The 21,430-nt window shown below is 43.4% G+C and overlaps 1 protein-coding gene across 1 annotated transcript; it reads left to right on the top strand.

Annotated features, from left to right (window-relative positions):
* Nucleotides 1-419: 419 nt before the first annotated feature.
* Nucleotides 420-20,159, top strand: clip3 (CAP-GLY domain containing linker protein 3). The gene is made up of 14 exons (XM_080459018.1): nucleotides 420-540; nucleotides 6,612-7,036; nucleotides 8,124-8,263; nucleotides 9,667-9,760; nucleotides 10,561-10,722; nucleotides 10,811-10,929; nucleotides 11,385-11,621; nucleotides 13,651-13,786; nucleotides 13,979-14,134; nucleotides 14,208-14,342; nucleotides 16,168-16,291; nucleotides 16,381-16,448; nucleotides 17,792-17,864; nucleotides 18,535-20,159. The coding sequence occupies exons 2-14, from the start codon at nucleotides 6,634-6,636 to the stop codon at nucleotides 18,587-18,589; spliced, it is 1,902 nt and encodes a 633-aa protein (XP_080315144.1). The 5' UTR covers nucleotides 420-540; nucleotides 6,612-6,633; the 3' UTR covers nucleotides 18,590-20,159.
* The last annotated feature ends 1,271 nt before the right edge of the window (nucleotides 20,160-21,430 follow it).

The following is a 21,430-nucleotide window of genomic DNA, read 5'->3' as shown; positions in this document are numbered from 1 at the left end:
AATTTGCAATAAATATTCCAATGTACCTTGAAATGTGCAGTATATAATACAATATACCCTGAAATGTGCAATATATAACATAATATTTCCTGAAATGTACAATTTATAATACAGTATACACCTGAATGTGAAATATATAAAATTATGTATCATGAAATGTGCAATATATTAAACAATATACTCTAAAATGTTCAATATACAATACAATATACTCTGAAATGTACAATATATAACAAAATATACACTGAAATGTGCAATATACAAAACAGTGTAGCCTCAGAATTGCCGTAACTGTCAATGTGGTCATGATAGTGTGATCTTAGTTTCATCTTAACTTAACTTAACCATTATACTTTAATCCTATGGAGAGAGAGCGAGAGAGAGAGAGAGAGAGAGAGAGAGAGAGAGAGAGAGAGAGAGAGAGAGAGAGAGAGAGAGAGAGAGAGAGAGAATTGTCGGAGTCATTGTGTCCGGTTCTGTGCGCTGGTTTCGGGCAGAAGAGAGCAGCTCCTCGGTGAACACCCAGCGGCTTATTTTCAGGTAAACTCGCCTCACGATGATGTTGTATTGTGGTGAAGACGTTTTCTGTTTTTGGGGGAAGATGCTGCGACAGGAGGTGGGATGAGGGGGGAGGGGGGGGGGGGGGGGGGGGTCTGCCAGCACGAGCCGCTCCTAAATACAATAATAAAGCGCATCCATCCTCAAAGTGCGTCTTTACGCCCTTGTTTTGAACGGAGTCGTGTCTTTGCGTGTTGTTTTTCTGCGCGTGTTTTCAATGTGTGTCAACGGGGCGTTTTTCCCATCCTCACTACGCACATTGGCACAAACACGTTCCTTTTGTATCCTCGTTACATCTCTTTAAGGATCAACGCATGTGTGATGGCGGCGCGGTCACACGGTCGATGTTTGGCTCAATCGGTCCTTTTTTTGCGGGTATTTTTGCGTGTCTGGTGCTGTTTGTTGTAAAATGGAGGCTGGATGGAGGAGGAGGAGGAGGAGGAGGAGGAGGAGGAGGAAGAGGAGGATGCTGCCATGGCCTCCTCTGCTTCAACCTGCTGGTGCGCCACACGTTTCTCCTCTAATCACACCAAAATACAACAAATGATCTCGAATTGATCCGAATCTAACGTTTAGATTTTTTGGCGAGTTTTGTTTCTCCTTGGCCGTTGTTCAGTAGGTGGAATGAAAAGTGTTGTTTATTGGAGGTTTCCATCTGGGCCAGTATTCACCACAGATCAGATGGATGTGAAATCTCAATAACCAGATTTAGAACAAGGTCATTATCGTCTCATACAGAGAACTGGCATTCAACCCTATTTATAATCATTTCAGATTTCATTTAGCCACTGTTACATGCTGTATTAAAAACAAAACAACACGAGTTGTCAAATGGTGTGATTGTACAGCTCCATCACATACATTTAAATTGACAAACCTGCACAACATCAACAGATTTCTTAACTTTTTGTAGGAATACTCACATTTTAGAATTTATTTGGATGTGACAGTGCATATTAATGAACATACAATCTCATGTTTTTGTGCAAGGTTGCAGTAAATAAGCTGGATTTAGCACAAGGCTAATGTCCATCCATTGTCCCAGACATATAAGATAAACATGCATGGTTATAGATGTATAAAAAACAATATAGTGAAACAATGATGATAAATGAATTTTTCCTGCACTAAAGTGCAGTTATTTTAAGAGGTTATATTATACAGATTTTCTACACTTTCACATGGTCTCGTTGGTCTAAAAATGTTGTATTCAAAGTTTATTCCCCCAAATCCAGCTTTTCCTTGATTTTCCTCCATTTTTTATTGGATAAGATGAGCTGCATTCAGAATATGTTTAGTCTGCTTTATTCTGCTGTGTTTGTGTGAGCTGGACTGGCTCCGCCCACACATGCCCATCTTGGGAAAAGGAGGAAGTACTTCCTCTCGTGGTGCCATGTGCCAGAACAGAGCTGCCTAACTGTGGGAGGAGTCCAAGATAGGTCCTACCTTGATTGTGATTGTCTCAACCCCCAATGACACTATATAGGGTTTGATTTGATTGGATCGTTGGAGCAACACACTTTATAAAAACTGAAACAAGCCAAGGAGAGAGAGGACTGACTTTCTTCACTTCTGGGGAGTCATTCCAGGTATGGAGACGATTATTACTGTTGGAAAACCTTTAGAAAGTAAATTTTACATAATATGAGCCCTTTAAGTAAAGTGTGCTGTACGCAGCCTGTCACACAGTGCTAATAGTTAAAGGGCCTGATTTTCTCAATGATCAAAAGGTTGGTTGTTAATCAGTCATGTCTTATACTGTCTTTTAAAACTGACATATGGAGTTTTCTCTGATAGCTGAAGGTAGAGTGTTCCAGGTTGTTCCGCACGGGGGTGCAGTGGTTAGCATTGTTGCCTCACAGCGAGAAGTTTGTGGGTACAAATCCAGCCCGGGGCCTTTCTGTGTGGAGATTGCATGTTCTCCCCATGTGTGCATGAGTTTCCTCTGGTTTCCCCCACTGTCCAAAAAACATGACCCGGGGTCACTGAGCAAGACCCTCGGCCCCCCACCCACTCCTGAGCGCCATGCTACTTGACTGCCTGCCCATGTATCAATTCGGTGAAGAAAATTCCCCAAGGGTTTTAATAAAGTACGATTCTTCTTCTTGTGCAACCTTTAACAGCTAAGACATTCTGAGCAAGGAAGGAATTTTTAAGTTGTACTTCACGATCACCCCTGGTGACTGACTTTGTATCAATAAGACTTTTTCAGTGGGGCCATCCTATGCGTAGACTTACACATTAAGCAAGCACTTTTAAATTATTTGAAATTCTCAAAGCTTAGGAGTCAACATTTCTTTAAAAATACACAATGATGAAATGACTTTGGCATTTTTCTCAAACACCACAGTTTTTTTAAATAAAGCTGTTCAGTAGGTTTTAGATCAGTGATGCTAAACGACCAGGCTGTCGAAGTGGCTTCTGTTGTAATGAAAGACTGAATTTATTTCAGATTTTGTGAGGTAAATTTTATTATTCTGGTTACCTTTTTGATGTGTGTGGTGTTTTTTGTTTTAATTGAGGTTGGAGTCCAACACATTACCGAGGTACTTAAAGTGAGTTATCATCTCCAGAAGACCTGCTTCACTGTCATTTTGGTGTTAAACATGAGAGGGTTCGCAGCGATTGTCACTGGATCCTTTGGGAAGATCACTGCGTCATCTGCATACATCCACACATCAGACATCTGGGAGATCATTGATATATACTGTAATGTACCCTGGATGGAGCCAACTGTTGATGGTTGATTTGTGCTGTAATGTCACTGTGAATCACTCCACTGACACATATCTTCTACAATAAGACCAGGAATTATGGTAATAAAGAGTAATAAAGTGCAAACTGAAGCCAGAAAGAACTACTGCACACCTTTTAAAGATAAGGTAGATAAAAAAAACTGTGATAAATTTTGAGATACAGTTTTTAACAAAAACTGTCCTTATCGTTATTGAAACGTTTGGATATTCGGTTGTATTCAATCCTCAACAAAGCATTTTTAAAATTGCTGGTTTACTTTACTCGGTTGTTGTTTCCTCCATTGTGTTGCGTTGAGTGCTTGTGTTTCATTCACATCTCTTCCGAATCACGTGCTGACTCATCGGGTCACGTTGTGTATCCTCGTGGCTCCAGCTGAGTCCCGTTCTGTCCAGCTGAGATCATTCATTACATAAAAAAACCCACTGAGATGCATAATTATACGAACAAGCTAGGAAATCCATCATACAGAAAAGAAACGCGTGTTCCCGTTCCTCACATGCCGTTTACATTTGATCCTTTTGCTTCGCTGTCCCGGTGTCAAACAGAATAAAGCAGATATTTCAAGTCAGGCACCTGTGCTGCATTTTCAAGAAATATGGAGTTTCCCACAAGTTTGAAAATATCAGTGTGTATGTCTGATGCAACCGATAGCGAGCGTTTGTTTGGCGCGTCACCACTGCAGACAGTGACTCAGGCTGAAAGACAACAGAGCTGCTGTTTGTGGCCACAGACCTTCCTCACTGCTCCTCGGCCTGTTTGGTGCACTGACACAGAAATATCACATAGATAAAGAAGTTTTCACAACAGCAGTGCTCCGTGTCCCTGCAACTGACACTTTTTCATACCGGCTCCTAAGGTGGAAGTTTTCTTTTATGCTTTCAACTCCCCGCCGCAGAGACCGCCGAGGCTATCTGTAGTTGAGATTCTCCTCTAATAGCATCCAATTTGTCATCTGTCATACAGATGCCGGGTACTCTGCATTGTGTTCACGTTTATAGCGTATTGTTCTCTGCGCGTATGAATGTGTGGTTTCATTGCAAAAAAGAGGCAACAGTGTCCCCTCGGGGCCTGACATACTAACTACATTGTTGTCAGTGTGTCTACCGCTGTCATGTAAATGCAACACTTTTCTTTAACGGCCAATGTGTTGTCACTTGGAATTTTGTGGCATAAACGCGGCCTCGGGTGGTGGTGTAGTGCTCTTTACTGTTCTCCCTGATGGACCAAGTCTCCCGCAGAGTACCGTGTCCCCCTCTGGAGGACTGTGTCCCCCTCTGGAGGACTGTGTCACACAGCAAAGTTTTGAATACAATGTAGTTTTCATGTTGGGCCACTAGTGGGTGCTGTTGTTAGTTTCTGTAATCAAACCACACACATGCAGTAGAGAACAATGTGCTCTGAACCAAGGGTTTGAAACTCAGGTCCTGGAGGGCTGGACCTGGAGAGCCCTGCATGTTTTCCATGTTTCAATTCTTCCATCTCATGATGGTGCCATGATGCCAACAGAAAGCCCGATAACGAGCCGCTCACTGCGCTCAGCCTTGTTAAAGCAGATGGACGTAGAAAACATGCAGGGCTCAGCCCTCCAGGACCTGAGTTTGACACCCCTGCTCTAAACATTAACAATGGTAGAACAAGGACATTCTCGTGGACAGACGACCAAGTTAGATTGTTATTCCGGTGACTTTCAAAATAAAACTACAAAGTCTCAGGAGAATATGGCCTGGGAGTCATGACAAGACGGAGGAAACATTGTTCTGATTGTCCAGCTACTGAGCATGTGCACAACTACTAGTTACTACGGTCGTGGTGAGCAGCACCAGGAGCAGCGTTAGCAGTGTCAACACTGGGCAGAGCCTGAGAGTTTTCAAAAAGTTGCATGTTCAGTGGATCCAAGCATTGTTGTCGTGCAAACGGAGCCTCGATGGACCAAAGGGTCCAGGGTGTGACAGTGGACTATTGTGTTTTTAACAACTTTCATTGTGGTCAATGGAGTCACAGGAGATCACATGACCTCTTGAAGCTGGATAATCGAGTTTTCAAAAAAGAAAGAAAGATATTATTAATGGATGTGGGATTGTGTTGTAAACTGAAGGTTTTTACACTGTCACATCGTTTTTTTTAAACCTTACTTGAACCGTCTGTCCAACATGTAAACTTTTCTTTCTTCAGAGGAGTGAGACTGTTCACAAACAGCTCAGTCTGGACCTGAGGAGTTAGGTCTTCTGTTGGTTCAGTGGTTGGTTGCTCTCACTGATATGAAACATCTTGCCCTGTACATCAGGCGGTGGTGGGATGTACCAGTTTCAAAACAACCAGACACATACAGAATTACAGTGTTGTTTGTTTTCTCTTCCCTCCTCAACCACCATGTTGTCATAATTATGGTCTATTGTTATGATCATCATAATGATTGCTATCACTGAGTATTAATCCAAAACACATTTGGTGCCTTAAAGGGCTCATATTCCCTAAAATTTACTTTCTAATGTTTTTCCAACAGTAATAATCGTCCCCATACCTGGACTGACGCCCCAGAAGTAAAGAAAGTCTGTCCTCGCTCTCCCTGGCTTGTTTCAGTTTTTAAAAAGTGTGTTGCCCTTTGACCCTCCCACAATTAGGCAGCTCTGCTCTGGCACATGGTGCCAAGAGAGGAAGTACTTCCACCTCTTCCCAGTATGGGCATGTGTGGGCGGAGCCTGTCTAGCTCACACAGACACAGCAGATTCTGAATGCAGCTCCTATGATCCAATATTCAAATGGGGGAAAATAAAGGAAAAGCTGGATTTGGGGCAATAAACTTTAAATACAACGTTTTTTGGCCAATGAGACCATGTGAAAGTGTTGAAAAGCACAACTTAGATCTTTATGAATAGTGACATGAGTTTTAATTTCACAACAGTTTTGATGAATGGATGGAAAACAGACAGTAAGTCCATGTTTGTGAGGATCACTGATATTCAGCTGGATGATGGTGGGAGAAGCTGCTGGATGGATCTGCGCATCATGTCCATCTGGAAATTCAATCTGGACCGAGGCTGATGGACAGGGAGCGTTAGCATTAGTCCTCTTTGTTCAATTAGCTTGTCTTCTCTGTTTCTCTCTTGCACACATACAAACACGACACTAAATAAAGCACGGCAGGTTCAGAGGAAACAAGCCTGAAGTTCTCGAGATACTCCCGTCAAATTAGACAAGCCCAATCGCACAGGATATTGATCCAGGGTATTGATCCATTTCTTCATTTCATCAAAATATGAATCAATGAATGTTCAATGTGATTGTTTCTGTGACAGGCCCAGCTGCAGCATCCACAACATGACGAAAGAGGAGAACCTGGAGGTGCAGGAAAAGGAGAGGCACGACCGGGAGGAGCAGGAGGAAGGCAGGGTTCAGAAAGAGGAGGAGGAGGTCCTGACAGAGGAAGAGGAGGAAGAGGAGGAGGAAGATGAAGAGGGGGAGTATGAGTTAGAGGAGGAGAGGGAGGGAGAGGAGAGGGCAGAGGTGGAGGATGAGGACGACAACGAGCAGGAGGAAGAACGAGAGGAGAGGGGTGAGCATGAGGAAGAGGACGAGGTGCCGGCCAGCAGGGATCTGGAGGCGGAGGCGGAGGCGGAGCAAGAGCCACTGTCCGTGTCAGAGTACCAGAGTCCGGTTCACGAGCCGCGGCGCCGGGCCATGGTGCACCCGTCTGCCCAGGCACCGCTTCCCAAAGACTACGGTATGTCAAACCACTTTAAACATTCACTGTCATCTCACCTCAAATATACACTCATACCACCTTAAATATACATTGTTATACTACCTTAAATATTCATTGCTATATCACCTTAAATACAAATTGTTGTGCCACCTTTAATATTTACCATCATACCACCTTTGATATACTGTCATACCACCTTAAATATACACTGACTTACCACTTTAAACATTCACTGACATACCACCTTAAATATTCAATGTAATGCCACCTTAAATATATACACTTCCTTATCACCTTAAATATCCTCCGTAAAATATACTTTGTTTTACTACCTTAGATATATACAATAATTTTGACATGCATACATTAGACTTGCATACATTACACCTGACTTTACTACAGTATTTACAGTAATACCACCTTAAAGACATACGTAATACAATAGTATTCTCGTTCACCTTAAATTCCTCAATCGTACAATATTTAAAAAGTCCAGGTCCACCTTAAATACACTGGATTTGACCACCTTGTCTATCCTGTGTGTTTTTTTGTTCACTATGAAATCCTTCTGGCATAACATGTGAAATACACACAGTCTCAGTCTCCATTCACTCACTAATTCAACTTTAAACGCCCAGACTTCCCTGCGGATCCTCACCACAGCATGTCGGACACTCAGCCACAGGTCATTCATCTATTCACAGAGTGCAGGAGCTTTTGTAGTCACTGCAGCCAGTGGACTGGAGTGATTGTTTTTCTGTGCTCAGTCTGTATTCTGAGTGTGTTCATTGACGCTGATCCTGGAGAAGCTCTGGACTGAGTGCTGAGTGGCTGGCAGACTTGGTATTCATGTCAGAGGATCAGCTTCCTCGAGCTTTCCTCGGACTCTGTCCATCACATACTTCTCCTCCTTCAAGAATACACTGCTCCTCTGCATCAGCCTCTGGACATTTTAAAAGTAAAATAAAGCAGTCTGAAGAAGGGGTGGCCTCCAGTTACCGACATTGACAGAGAAAACATGTGCGATCACAACAGAAACATCCTCTCAGTCACTTTCCTCCCCTGCCGTCCTGCCACCGCGGCTGACGCTCCTGTATCCTTCCAGGCTTCACCTTCTTCGACCCCAACGACCCGGCCTGCCTGGAGATCCTCATGGACGCTCGCACCCCCATCCCTGAGCTGTTCGCCATTGTGCGCCAGTGGGTTCCTCAGGTCCAGCACAAGATTGACGTCATCGGAAATGAGGTGGGGTTGTGGGAAACTTTAACACCGCGTGGTAAATATAAAGCAGCTTCTCATAAGGCTGGATAAAATAAAACTAATATCACATAAAATTACTGCAAAACAAAATTAAATAATTGGATTTGTTATGAAGAGCAAAAAAAACAAAACGATGAAAGACGAGATAAGCTGAACTCAAACAGAACAAAAGGAAGACGAGCGCGATGATAAGACAAAGTTAAATGAGAAGATGTCACATAAGTTAAGATAGGCTACGATAAAATAATAGTAATACAAGATTATACAAGATTAGATTAGACAAGAGAAGCTAAAACACCGTCAGATAATCTGCATTAAAACATTATAAGATGATTAAAGAAAGGCCTTTACATCAATTTTAAAAATGTCTTACTAAACTGCAGATCCAGTGGGGATATTAAAGGTATACAGCTCTATTCTAAAAAAAAAAAAAAAAAAAGAGAACGAAAGACAGGCCAAGATGAAAAAAGGGAGGCTCCATTAAAGGCCCGTCCACACAAGCCAAAACAATCTTTTTCTCCCTGTCATTCTTTTTTTTCCATCCACATGACACCGTAAAAATTATTCAAAATGATGTTTTTTTAACAGGCTCCTGAACAACTATTACATAAAGTCAAAGTACTTTAAAAACCTTAAATACATTCATTTAAATAAAATAAAAAACCCAACTATTTTGGACAGCAAATTTACATTATTATTATTGGTTACTGATTAAACACTGATCATCCAGGGCATTTTAGGAATGAAGTGAAGTGAAATAAAATGCATCGAATTGGACAAAATTTTATGGTTTTTCATTCGACTTTGTGAGGAAAAGTGTTGCAGAGATGGAAAGTGACTGAAGCTTCTTCAACTTTGAGGCAGTAACAAGCTTCTGCTGCTATTTCAGACAAGCATAAAGCAGTTCCATCTTTAAATGTCTCCTCATGCAACCGTTTCTAAACTTAGTTCCAAATAAGATAAATCAAAAAGCTTGAAATCATAGACAGTTTACCAGCTTCAAAACATATTTGATAGCAGTGTCTGGAACAACTCATTTTAAAGAAACATGTTACTGTGGAGTCATTGGGGATCACTGGTCATTTATTACTCTAATACAATGAGTTGCTCAGTTTCAGTGACTCGTTATTTTGGTGAAAACAGATATACAGTTGCAGAGCTGCTGTCTCTCTTTGTCCTGATTCCTGGGCGCATTGTTAGCCTGGCCTGTATGGTGACGAATGAATATAAAGATGAAAAGTAAACGACAGAAAGCTGCAGAGAGACCGATTCTCTAAAATGACTTTCAAGTTGACAAAACACATTTTTTATTCCCTTTCGCTCCATATTTTCATAACGTCCTCTTTGCTTTGGGGGATGAACATTTCTTGTGTCCGTGTGTCTCTCAGATCCTGAAGCGCGGCTGCCACGTGAACGACCGCGACGGTTTGACCGACATGACGCTGCTTCACTACAGCTGCAAGGCCGGCGCACACGGAGTCGGTAAGACAGTTACAGGTTCAGTTACAGGTCAGGTGTGTTTTCTCCGTCACATGTAGTAGTAATCCCTTTTGGATCTGTACCAGGACCCTTCTTGTCCAAGCATTATTCCTAATTTAGTGTGTTAGACACAGCTTTTTCTCTTTAGTTTTAAAGTTTTGTCATTAATTGTTTAAGATTCTTTTAGATTCTAATTATTTCTGATTTTGTTTGTTAAGTTCTCTCTCTGGTCCATTCATCCCTTCTTCTGTCTTTTTTTAATTAAAAATTTTTTTTATTCCAGTGGCTAAAAAAAAAATCTCTTTTTGATGTATTATCACAAGCAGACCAACCAAAATAAACATGGATTAAATTAAATTAAATTAAATTAAATTAAATTAAATTAAATTAAATTAAATTAAATTAAATTAAATTAAATTAAATTAAATTAAATTAAATTAAAATAGCTTTTTGTTTTATATATAGCATGTAACCAACTAAGTGTTAACTGTGACACTTACAGTTTTGCATAGTAGCTTATATTATAATTTCTTCTGTTTTCAGAACATTTACATAATATCCAGTTGTTATAATGTGTGTTTGAAGAAAACATTCCTTAGTTTTACCTCTTCTTGGTTGTATTTATTAGTTTTTCTTCTCAGTTTGTAGAACAAAGTGCCCGGTTAAAGAAATAAACTATGATCATATGATCAGACTTGCATTTTACTGAATAGCGGCTCTGGTGCAGCCTGATGAAGCTCTGTGAATCAGGCGGGCGAGACCATGGAGAGCGCCCCCTAGCGTTGTTCTCACTCTGTGTGCAGGTGACCCGGCGGCGGCTCTGCGTCTCACCAGTCAGCTGATCTCTCTGGGCGCCGACGTGTCTCTGAGGAGCCGCTGGACCAACATGAACGCCCTGCACTACGCCGCATACTTCGACGTCCCAGAGCTGATCCGAGTCCTACTGAAAGCCGCCAAACCCCGAGGTAGACGGGTCCTCGTGTCTGGCCGCCGTTCACAGAGTAAACACAAACAAAGCCTGAGCTGCCTTCTTCTCCTCTGCTGTCTGCACAGTGCTCAATTCCACATGCAGTGATTTCCACTACGGCACCGCTCTGCACATCGCCGCCTCCAACCTGTGTCTGGGTGCAGTCAAATGTCTGCTGGAGCACGGAGCCAACCCCACCGTCCGGGTAAAAACAAATGTCTCATCAGGTTAACTGATGTAACTTCAGCCAACATCCAGATGATAGAGCATCTTCCTCCTCTAGCATCCAGATTATAGATCATCTTCCTTCCACTAATGGATGCAACTTCAGCTAACGACCAGATTACCACACTGACGAGTCACGATTGTTTTTGTAACTAGTTTACTAAAGATGCTGTTATTAAAAGTACGTATACTAATTTTAAAGATTTCTACTAGCTCTGACTGATTCTTTGTAAAATATGAACCACAATGTTTCTAAAGTACATGAAGTTTAAGGGTCATATTAAACCATCTCAGCTGAACTAGTTGAGTAGGAATCCACAGAATCGGCCTTGCAGACCAACAGGATACGTTCTGCTGCTCAATAACCTTTCACACATGTCAGGGTGCTGCTGCAGTTCAACCTGAAACCGTGTGTTGGTTCTCTGCTTTCTCTAGAACGATAAGGGCCACGTCCCTGCAGATGTGGTGCCCGACCCGATGGACATGAGCCTGGACAAGGCGGAGGCGGCCATGGTGGCCAAAGAGCTGAAGCAGCTGCTGCAAGACGCCGTGCCGCTGAGCTGCAACCTGCCCCGGGCCACGCTGCCCAACTACGACAACATCCCCGGAAACCTGATGCTGACATCTCTGGGGATGAAGCTGGGTGATCGCGTGCTGTTGGACGACATGAAGGTCAGAGGCCCGCTGAGGTCCACACACCTTCGGTCTGTGTTCAGAAAAACTGAAGTAAACGGAAAAGATGTTCTTATTTGTAAAATTGAGGGCTTCTTATCACAGAGTCACAAACACAGAGCTCATGGATTATCGAGACGTTCAGTCTGTTTGAGTGAATGTCAGTTTTATGTGTATTATATATTTCCCCAGTTTTTTCACCATATCTTATTAAACCTACTTGGTGGAAAGGTAGAGCTGAGTGTCATCAGAAATTATTTACTGCAATTTCTCACTTGTGGGACTAATAAAGGCTTATCTGATCTGATCTGATCTGATCTGATCTGATCTAATCTAATCTAATCGAATCGAATCGAATCGAATCGAATCGAATCGAATCGAATCGAATCGGATCGGATCGGATCGGATCGGATCGGATCGGATCGGATCTGATCTGATCTGATCTGATCTGATCTGATCTGATCTAAATTACTAGTGTGTGCGTGCGTGCGTGTGTGCTTGTCTGTGAGGAAGGGGGATACCTGAGGAGAGGGTTGGAATAGCCGGGATCTAAAAAATCTTGAATTGAATTGAGTCTGACCAGAGACATGAGACCTGAACCAGACTTGCAGATCATTTATTTTATGCAGAAAGTATATTTTGACTTTGTTTTTTGTTTTTTTAAAGGAGCTTGCACGCCAACCGCGGTGTGGCATTCTGTTTCAGGACGGTATTATTGGGAATTTAGCCGACTTTAATGTTGACGACTGTAAAGGATGAATTTTTACTTGCCATGAAGTTTGTAAATATTTTTACAATTACTGATACCTCTATGGTAGAATTGAAACCATCATCTACTGCATGTACCACTGCGAAGGGACAGGAACAGGAAGAACAGGAAGCCAAAGAAAATATAAAGTCAGGACCTTTAGAGAGCCTTTGTTGGTTGTTCTCTGAAGATGTTCTGCTTCTTGTCCTGTGCTGCTGGACTTCCTGTGGTCCTGAAGTCCGGGCTGCACCCGAATCCAGTGTGTCTGTGACTGATTAAAACCCTCCTCAACCAGTCGTTTAGTTTTTCCACCTTCTTTCTTTCAGCGATGTCGATGCTTGTTTCGGTTTGCTCTCCTTTTCAAAACAGTTTAGTCTTTTACTACTTGGTGGTAGTTAATACTTCTTCAGGATATAGTGAGGTTACTATACAAGTTACTGTGACTCCGCTTACACCACAACGTCTCCAAGTGAAAATGGAAATGTTTCATTGCGATTTGGGGTCATGACAATGGTGCTCGGAGCCTCTGAAAACGCAATGGCTCCCGTGGAAGTTTTTGGAAACGCTCAGGTTCAGTCTCCGTGTGGACGGCGGAGACGCTGCTACTGCGCAAGTGCACCACGGACATAGTAAATAGTTCTTCTAGACATTTACAAATTAGATGGACAATTTTCTAAATGTTGCCTTGTAAACACAAAACCTTTCTGAAAGGAAAACGCAGAAAGGATGCATTTTAATTTGAAACAGAGAGGCTAACTGCTATTTAAGTAATAATGCTAATCGCAGCTAACTGTGGCTACATGCTAATACATGTGACATCTTTCATGTTGCTGTCCAGAGAGATTGAGGAGTCAACCTTGAATCAACACTGTTTACTGTTGGCTCATGCTACACCCTGTGTAAATGTAACTAGTTAGTTCTTTAATGATAATCCAGGACTGGTGCTGGTCCATCACCTGCAGTGGGACGGACTGCAGGTGATGGTTGTGTAACATGTGGTGTTGTCTTCCTCCCTCTGTGCTGTCTGAGCTCTGAACAGTGTCGTTCTTACTGTGTAGCTCCAGAGAGACCAGAGCCGAGAGGACAGCCCGGCTGCAAACCTCACTCAGGTTGGTTGGCGCGAGCGCCGCCTGCTGGCCTGCAGATTGATCTGACTCACTGCACTGACTTCCCCTCTGAACCCCTCCGCCTCTTCGCCTCAGACACTCCGCCTACAAGCACCCTAACCACATTGCACGCTTCATGAATTCACTCCTGAACTGTGTCTCTGTTGCGTCACAGACTGGCACGCTGAGGTTTTGCGGCACGACGGAGTTCGCCAGCGGTCAGTGGGTTGGCGTGGAGCTGGACGAGCCAGAGGGGAAGAACGACGGCAGCGTGGGCGGCGTCCGCTACTTCATCTGCCCGCCGAAACTCGGTAACAGCCGCAGGATGGCCTGCTGTTCTGGAGAATTCATTAATGTGCTCATGGTTACACATGACACAGGCCTCTGTGGTTACTCCTGCTTTACTAGTTACCTCGAGTAACTCCATCCTCGGTAACTTGTCACATTCATTTCGATCGTTTTCTTTGAGGTTCAAGTGTTGTGTTTTTCTTTGTGTTTTGAAGGGATTTTTGCTCCAGTGTCAAAGATTTCCAAAGCAGTGGATCTGACGCCTTCATCGGTCACCTCCACCCCGCGGACCCCCCGCATGGACCTGGCCTCCCGCCTCGCCGGGAGGACCAAGAAGGAGAAGGAGAAGAAGGAGAAGGAGAGGGAGAAAGGTAAGCGGCTCTAAGCAAGGACGAGTCCCAGCTCAGAGCTGCAGGTTAACCGCTGAGCTTGTGCTTGTTTCAGCCGCCCAGAGGAAGAAAGCATCTGTCGCGAGTCTGGATCCAGAGGGACTGAATGCCGAGGTGGGCGACCACGTCTTGGTAGCCGGACAGAAACACGGCATTGTGCGCTTCTATGGGAAGACGGACTTCGCTCCAGGTTAGTCTGTTCGATAGGCGTTGTCAGTGCTCTGATAAGTACGGGAACAGAGAAGATGAAACTGCTGTGGAGAAAAACCAAAATAAGGAATTTCCCCCAAAAAGGAAAGAAACGTCACAATGTCACTGTTTTTACAATGTCAGTTTAATCAGCTGACATGTAAGCTGATGAGTCTTTTCTTCTTCCACACCAACTTCAAGAGATTTAAATAACCGATGGAATTGAACTGGCCATGATGCTAAATGGACTAATTACACTACTTAAAGGGGTCATATGATGCAAAATTCACTTTCTAATGGTTTTCCAACAGTAATCATAATCCCCCTACCTGGAATGACGCCTCAGAAGTGAAGAAAGTCTCATCTCGCGCTCTTTTAAAAAAAGTGTGTGCTCCAATGAGCCTATCAGAAATTAAACTCTATAGGTTCTTAAAGTGCAGCCCATGGGCCAATGACAGCCCGCAATGAATTACAGTTACTAGTTTTAATCCAGCTGTGCATTCCTTTAAAAGGATGAATCTCAATTTCGTCGTCTTTGGCAAAATCTATAGGTTAGGTCAAGGGATAAGAAGTCATTTCAGGTGTGGCCTTTAGGGGCGCTGTGACTCACCAAATACACTAAAACGCAGAAGAAGGCATGGGGCACATAGACATATAGAAGTTGACTCCTGCTCATCAACTCCTATATAACTCCAAGTTATAGAGGTCTATGCTCCTGCTCCTCCTAGGACCCACTCTGGGTCCAGTGTTAAAAAAGACAAAAAACATTTTGGGCTCCTAAAATGCAGCGTCATGTGGATGAATGGACAAAAATGGTGCGTTTTTGCGCGAAACAGTGTTGTGTTGTGGACAAGCCGTGAGACTGACTGTTCTAAAAAAAAAAAATCATATTCTAAAGTGAACTTCACACAGGACTTAAATTTGACTGTAGAGGGCAGAAAACCCCATTTTGGATAGTGTGTACATTGCTCAAGTTTTACTTAAGTTTTGCCAAGTTTAGTCTCATTTATTAAAATGTATTTATTGCAGATTACTAAATGCAGACTAATAAATGTAATTCGGAAAGATGGATCCTGGTCATTTATTTTCTTCCGTGACCCTCAGTCCAATGTTGGGTTCCTAAATTGGACCTCAGCTATCAAAACTTTGAGAACCTCTGCTATATAGTCTCATCGGGGGTTTAGCCAATGCCAATCAAGATAGGCCCTCCCACAATGAGGCAGCTCTGCTCTGGCACATGACACCACGAGAGGAAGTACTTCCTCCTCTTCCCAAGATGGGCATGTGTGGGTGGAGCCAGTCCAGCTCACGCAGACACAGCAGATTCTGAATGCAGCTCATATGTTCCAATATTCAAATGAATGAAAATCAAGGAAAGGCTGGATTTGGGGCAATACACTTTGAATACGAAGTTTTTGGACAATCAAGATCCATGTGAAAGTGTTGAAAAGAGGTATATTATGACCCCTTTAAGGTACATTTGAGTATGTTTTAATTCAGAGATTGAAACAACATGAGCGTAACACTGATGATGGAATCACTTCACAAATAGAGAGCCAATGAACGGCATCATGGTAGATTCACATACGTGAATCAATGTGTTGTGTCCTCCGAACGAATCATCAATCTTTAATATGGTTGTTTGTCAGAAATGGTTGGTAATGGGGTGAAAATCATACACAGTTCCATATGAGCAACTCTGACCACAGTGACAGGAAAAAGTAGATTTGATCAGGAAGAAAGTGTAAACCTATAGCAGCTCAGCTCAGAAAAGGTCCTCGGAGACCAGGTGAGCAAACCCTCTGGTGCCCTGGTTTCCTCTGCAGGTTACTGGTTCGGTGTCGAGCTGGATCAGCCCACAGGGAAACACGACGGCTCAGTGTTCGGAGTCCGCTACTTCAACTGCCTTCCCAAATATGGAGTGTTTGCTCCGCCCTCCCGCGTACAGAGGTAACCATCAGCATGACCTGAAGAAATCTTATCTCAACTACTTGATGCTGAATGAAACGTACTGAAGATTGTTTGGTGTGTATTCTCAGAATCGGAGGCCCTAAAGACGGCTCTCAGACCGACAACTCGATGGTGAAGAAGGTCCACCAGGTCACCAGTGAGTATCTCTTTAATGCTTCACGGCTAAATTGCTCTTCTCCCTGACAGAACGGCGACGCCCCAAACTGGGGCTGCAACTGTAACTTTACCGTAGCTTGTAAAATTCATTGTTTTCGTGTCACAAAAGTTTTGTGTTTGCATGGCACCGTTTTGAAAATGAAGAAAAAGATGCATTTTTCATGTTGGGCCACTAGTTGGTGCTGTTGGTTGTTTTTGTAATGAAACCACACCCAAATGCAGCAGAGAACAATCGGCCGTAAACATTAAAGCAGTCCTCACTTGGAATCACGTTTCATTGTTAAAACATGTATATTGAAGTTAGAGTTTGAAAGCGGACAATTTTTTTCATTTGGGCTCTTTGTTCAAACCAGAATTGCCCACAAGGGGGCGCACCCCAAAATGAGAGGTTTCGATTGTCGTCAACACAAGCGGCTAATATCATAAACCAACTCTGTTGCTAACCGCGAGCCACTAAAAGCTAACTGCTAACGTTGAACTTCATGATTTAGAAATGAGCCTGTATTTCATTTTAAATCTTGGAGGTGTGTTGCTCTGCAGCGTGGATGTTTGTAGACGCTCCACCATTGTTTTTTATTGTTATTTTTTGTGTGAGTAAAGGACTGCTATGCTATTGCCATGATTGACAATTCCCACAGCCGATAAACACACGTCTAACATCCATACCAGTCAAAGTCTCACATGTACTCTTGCCAGAGGAAGTTGCGTTATGAAAAAGGGTCAGAACGAGCTCCGTGTTTGATTATTTCCTCAGGAATTTTAAGAATTGATGTAAAGACAACTTAAGGGAGACTGGATACGGGAGAATACCAACTGAAGACTCTTTAAATAAAGGGAGTACACGGACATTCGTATGGACAGACGACCAAGTTGCATTGCTCCATGGGCGGATTCACCAAAGTGGCATGAAGAAAGCCTTGCTCCACCCGCTGCTGCCCCACCCAGTTGGAAGCAACAGATTAAATAAAAAATTGGGGCTAATTTGACATTTACAAGCGCGAATCTCCAATGTCTGACTTCAGTGAATGTAGCCCGAGGGGCAAGAGACTGACTTGTTGGGAACATGTGATTAAATTCAGTATATATACGTCTGCCAGGTTTCCACAACTCAGAAATTCCTGTCCACCTCTCGCCACCGCATCAATATTTTTATAGATCCACGTCTGCATTGCTATTGCGGTGACTGTCAAAAAGTTTTCAGCGACTCTGAGCATCGTTGTCGAACACACAAAATGCTCTGAAAGTTTTGTGTTTTCACTTGAAAACATCGTTGTGTAAACGGGGCCGGAGTTTGCTCACTGGCATCTTTCCTTCGTCCCGCAGTGTCACAGCCGAAGCGAAACTTCAACACAATGCGTTCTCCAAAGGACCTGACCTCCGAGAACTCCATATCCAGGTGAGAACAGACGCTCAACAGAACACTTGTGCTTGTAAAATCATATCACTAAAAACAGAAGAAGCAACAGCAGATTCTGATGCAAGCAGTACGCTCTGAGGAGCAGTGACTCACTACTGCCGCCCAATGCGTGAGCGAGGCATTACATACATATTGTATATGTTATTAAAAAAGCCTTTGGGGTCAGTCAGGTTTCTGTTGCTCACCCAGCGTGAAGGTTGAATGTACAGCAGAAGTAAGCTGCGGCTCTGGAGCCACATGTGGCTCTTCAGCGTCTCTGTCGTGGCTCCATGAAGATTTCAGGAAATCATTGGAACTTGGAAAAGGTTTTGAAAACATTGTTGTTGTTTTTTTTATTCCATGTGGGCTCGTGAGAGGGAGGGAGCTGTTTTTAACTGTCGTGCTTCAGTGAACTTCAGAGTTAATGTGTTTGTATCGGACGCTTTACGAAGCCTCTGATGTGAGGAACATATTTTTTTATTCAGCGTTCTGAGTGTGAAGAAGAATTAGTGAGAAATGTTTCACTAAAACAGCTCTGCTCTTCTGTCCTTCTTCTTCTTTTACCTCCTCTTCCTTCCCCTCATCCTGGCCCTCCTCCTCCTCTTCCTCTCCTCCCTCATCCTCCTCTCCCTCTTCCTCCTCTTCCTCTTCCTCTCTTGGCCTCCTGCAGGTTGTTGTTCTGCTGTTGGTTTCCATGGATGCTGCGCGCTGAGATGCAGTCCTAACCACGCCCTCCTGTTCCTCCTCTTCCTCCTCTTCCTCCTCCTGGATCGATCTCTCCTCTCTACTTTCTCTTCATCTTTTACTTTTTCCTCTCTGAGCCTCTTCAGTGAGTCGTCAATCAAAACATTTCGTGTTGAACCGCCTACTCCTCTTCTTCCTCTTTCTCTCTTACTCTCAATCCTGATTTAGCCGTTCTATAGCAAAATCTATAGTGCCTTGTATCTGATTAAACCCCCCCCTCCCCGCCCGAGCCCTATCATGCATCTCATCATTCCGCTCTGCCAGTTGTGCATGTTACACCTTTTTTATTGAGGCAAAAATCTTTCTGTTCAGCATCATATTGTCAGCCAGGTGCCATTCTTTCTGTTGCTGGTTTTGGATCTCAACAGAATTATAAATGAACGACGCGTCTGGTGGCAGCCGGGCGGCTGACGGGCGGCAGCCGTCTCGCTTCTGCCGTTCGGAGGCTCGTCTGCCTGCTGCTTCGCTCTGCTCGTCTCAGACCAAGAACTTCATTTAGCTGCTGCTGAGAACTAAAAACATTGACGACCTCGGTCACACTGACACACGTGATCTACGGCCAGTAAACAACAAACATGAAACAAGTGTCCAAGGGTTCGAAACAGGATGCAACGATTTGAAACCAATTTCATTTATGCGGCTCCTGAACTAAAATGAGACTGACAGGAGACATTTACATAATGACCATTAACATGTTTATCAGTGTGGACGAGGTCTCGGAGCGACCTGGAGCTGCACAATTCTAGTTTTAACTTTACTTTCTAACCTAAACTGTGGGTGAAGGACTTCTACCGCCTGCATGTTTCAATCCCAGGAATGAAAACAGGGTCAAACATCTTTTGGTTTTAATGGATTTTCTCTGTCAGACAATAAAAACAGATGAGACGTGAAGTAAGAAAAACAGCAGTTCTTGGTGAAATGATTTACGCTGTAAATATAAGGATGTTGTCGAAAGTCAAAAATGGACAAAAATGTTGTTCATCAAGAGAAAGTTTATTTTTAATTCTCACACATTTCATAACCAGTACGATCTTGCACTGAACAAGTGCTTTGATTTTCTTTTAGATGAGGAAAACAGCATTAACGAAGCATCGTAGATAGTACCTATCGTGATAAATCAGTGTTTAGCTGAATGGTTAACCTAGTTAGAGTAAAACTATAGTATATCTTAGATCTTATTAAGAGTTGATCTGTTTACCAAAACTGCTAACTGACCCAAAATAATGAACTTTCTTTGATGCAATTTAGAAATCAAAAGTGTTATCAGCACCCTCACATGAGACTTGTGTGTTTGTGTTGCAGATATATCAGGAAATAAGCTTCGATTTGGACGCTGAACTCACAATTGTTTGTATAGACCCGTCATCGCTCTGTGAAACCTGTAAAAGCTTTCCTCCCTCTTTCCCTCCCTCTTCTCTCCCCCTTCATCTCTGCATTTAAAACATGGCGCTGGTATCTTTTGTGAACGTGAGCAGAACAAAAACACAAGTCATCCTTGAACTTACGTGTGTGCTTAATGTTAAAAATCTCTCTTCAAGTGTGTGCGTTATCAAAAACAAAAAACAAAAACAGCAATATATAAAGAGTGTAGCTATTCTCTGTGTGGAAATGCTCCCCTGTGGTGACGTCTTCTTCAGCACACAAACAAACACACGGAGACACACACACACGCTCACACCGACAGCCGAGGCTGATGGGTAACGAGACGCATTCAGGAGCTTGTTTGCTCACTTCCCTTCTGCAGGGTGAACATACCAGGAGTCAGTCGCACTGCGTTTTACGGCCACCACACACTGAGCGATTCGCCCCAGAAGAAGGATAGCACTGGTGGGGGAATCTCGGCTGGAACTCGGTGGTCCTACGTCGCTGTGAGACTGAGTCAAAGATGGCTGTTGTCATGGCAACCAAAGACAACCTGAAATCTGACAGTGGCAGAAATTTGTGGTGATGGTGACGCTGCTGCAACCTGCGTCAACTAACTAACCAATAAAAATGCAGAATGAAATGACAAACTGATCACCGCCACACTAGAGCGAAACCCAATTAGCGTCCGGAGCCGCCGGTTCCCCGGTTTGAGCTCTGTTCCCTGCAGCCTTGACGTCGGCTCGCTGTAACACACTGTCGCTCTGTTTGTGAATCAGCTTCTTGCTTCTGCTGCCACCCACCAGCAGCCTTTTTAACTCCGCCAGACCTGGAACGACGCTCGATCAAGTCGTCTCCAACTCCATTAGCACATGTAGCTTAGCATTGTAATTCCTGATCACAAGCAACTCTGGTAGCTCCTGAAATGTTTCATTTCCAGGTTCTTTGACATGTCGAGCTGCAGAGTTTCACGACATGTAGCTGAAAAAAACCCCATTGTGACCCTTTGTCAGCATCACAGATATGATTTAGTGGGAACAGATTCACCACAGCGGTCTCGTGAATTACCAGTGACGTGAGTAACAGACTTCCTTTTTGTGAAATAATATGATATGTATCACTCACGGCTACACAGTTTAAACTTGTCTTAATCAAGGTGGTTTGAAGATATTGAAAACTTTTCAATATGCAGATGACTCACAGGTTTACCTTCCTCATCTCGCGCTTCTTTTGTCTGTCGTCCCGCGGCGAGCCCAGGCTGAACCGAGGTGAATCCACATGTCATCCATCTCTTTATGGGTTCAGAGCATCTCAGCGATGGTAACGCGCTGTTTGATGCGAACGCCACTCCCTCATCCTTCAGCGTACATTTGGGGGGATCCGGTGATGGTGGGAGTTGGTCTTTGTACAGTAAACCTAACATTTACCTTCCAGTCGATTCGTCTCAGTGAAGCCGGTGT

This window comes from Lipophrys pholis (assembly GCF_963383615.2).
Source record: "Lipophrys pholis genome assembly, chromosome: 3".
In the NCBI taxonomy this organism is placed as follows: Eukaryota; Metazoa; Chordata; class Actinopteri; order Blenniiformes; family Blenniidae; genus Lipophrys; species Lipophrys pholis.
The sequence above is the reverse complement of the archived record's forward strand: the minus strand, read 5'-3'. Positions and strand labels throughout refer to the sequence as shown.

What these genes read in the sequence shown, in the direction of transcription:
- clip3 (XM_080459018.1), top strand. Translation starts at nt 6,634, where the DNA reads ATGACGAAAGAGGAGAACCTGGAGGTGCAGGAAAAGGAGAGGCACGAC. An exon ending in GGAGAAGGAGAGGGAGAAAG is followed by an intron (nt 14,135 to 14,207) that starts GTAAGCGGCTCT and finishes TGCTTGTTTCAG; the next exon opens with CCGCCCAGAGGAAGAAAGCA. An exon ending in TCCGAGAACTCCATATCCAG is followed by an intron (nt 17,865 to 18,534) that starts GTGAGAACAGAC and finishes GGCCTCCTGCAG; the next exon opens with GTTGTTGTTCTGCTGTTGGT.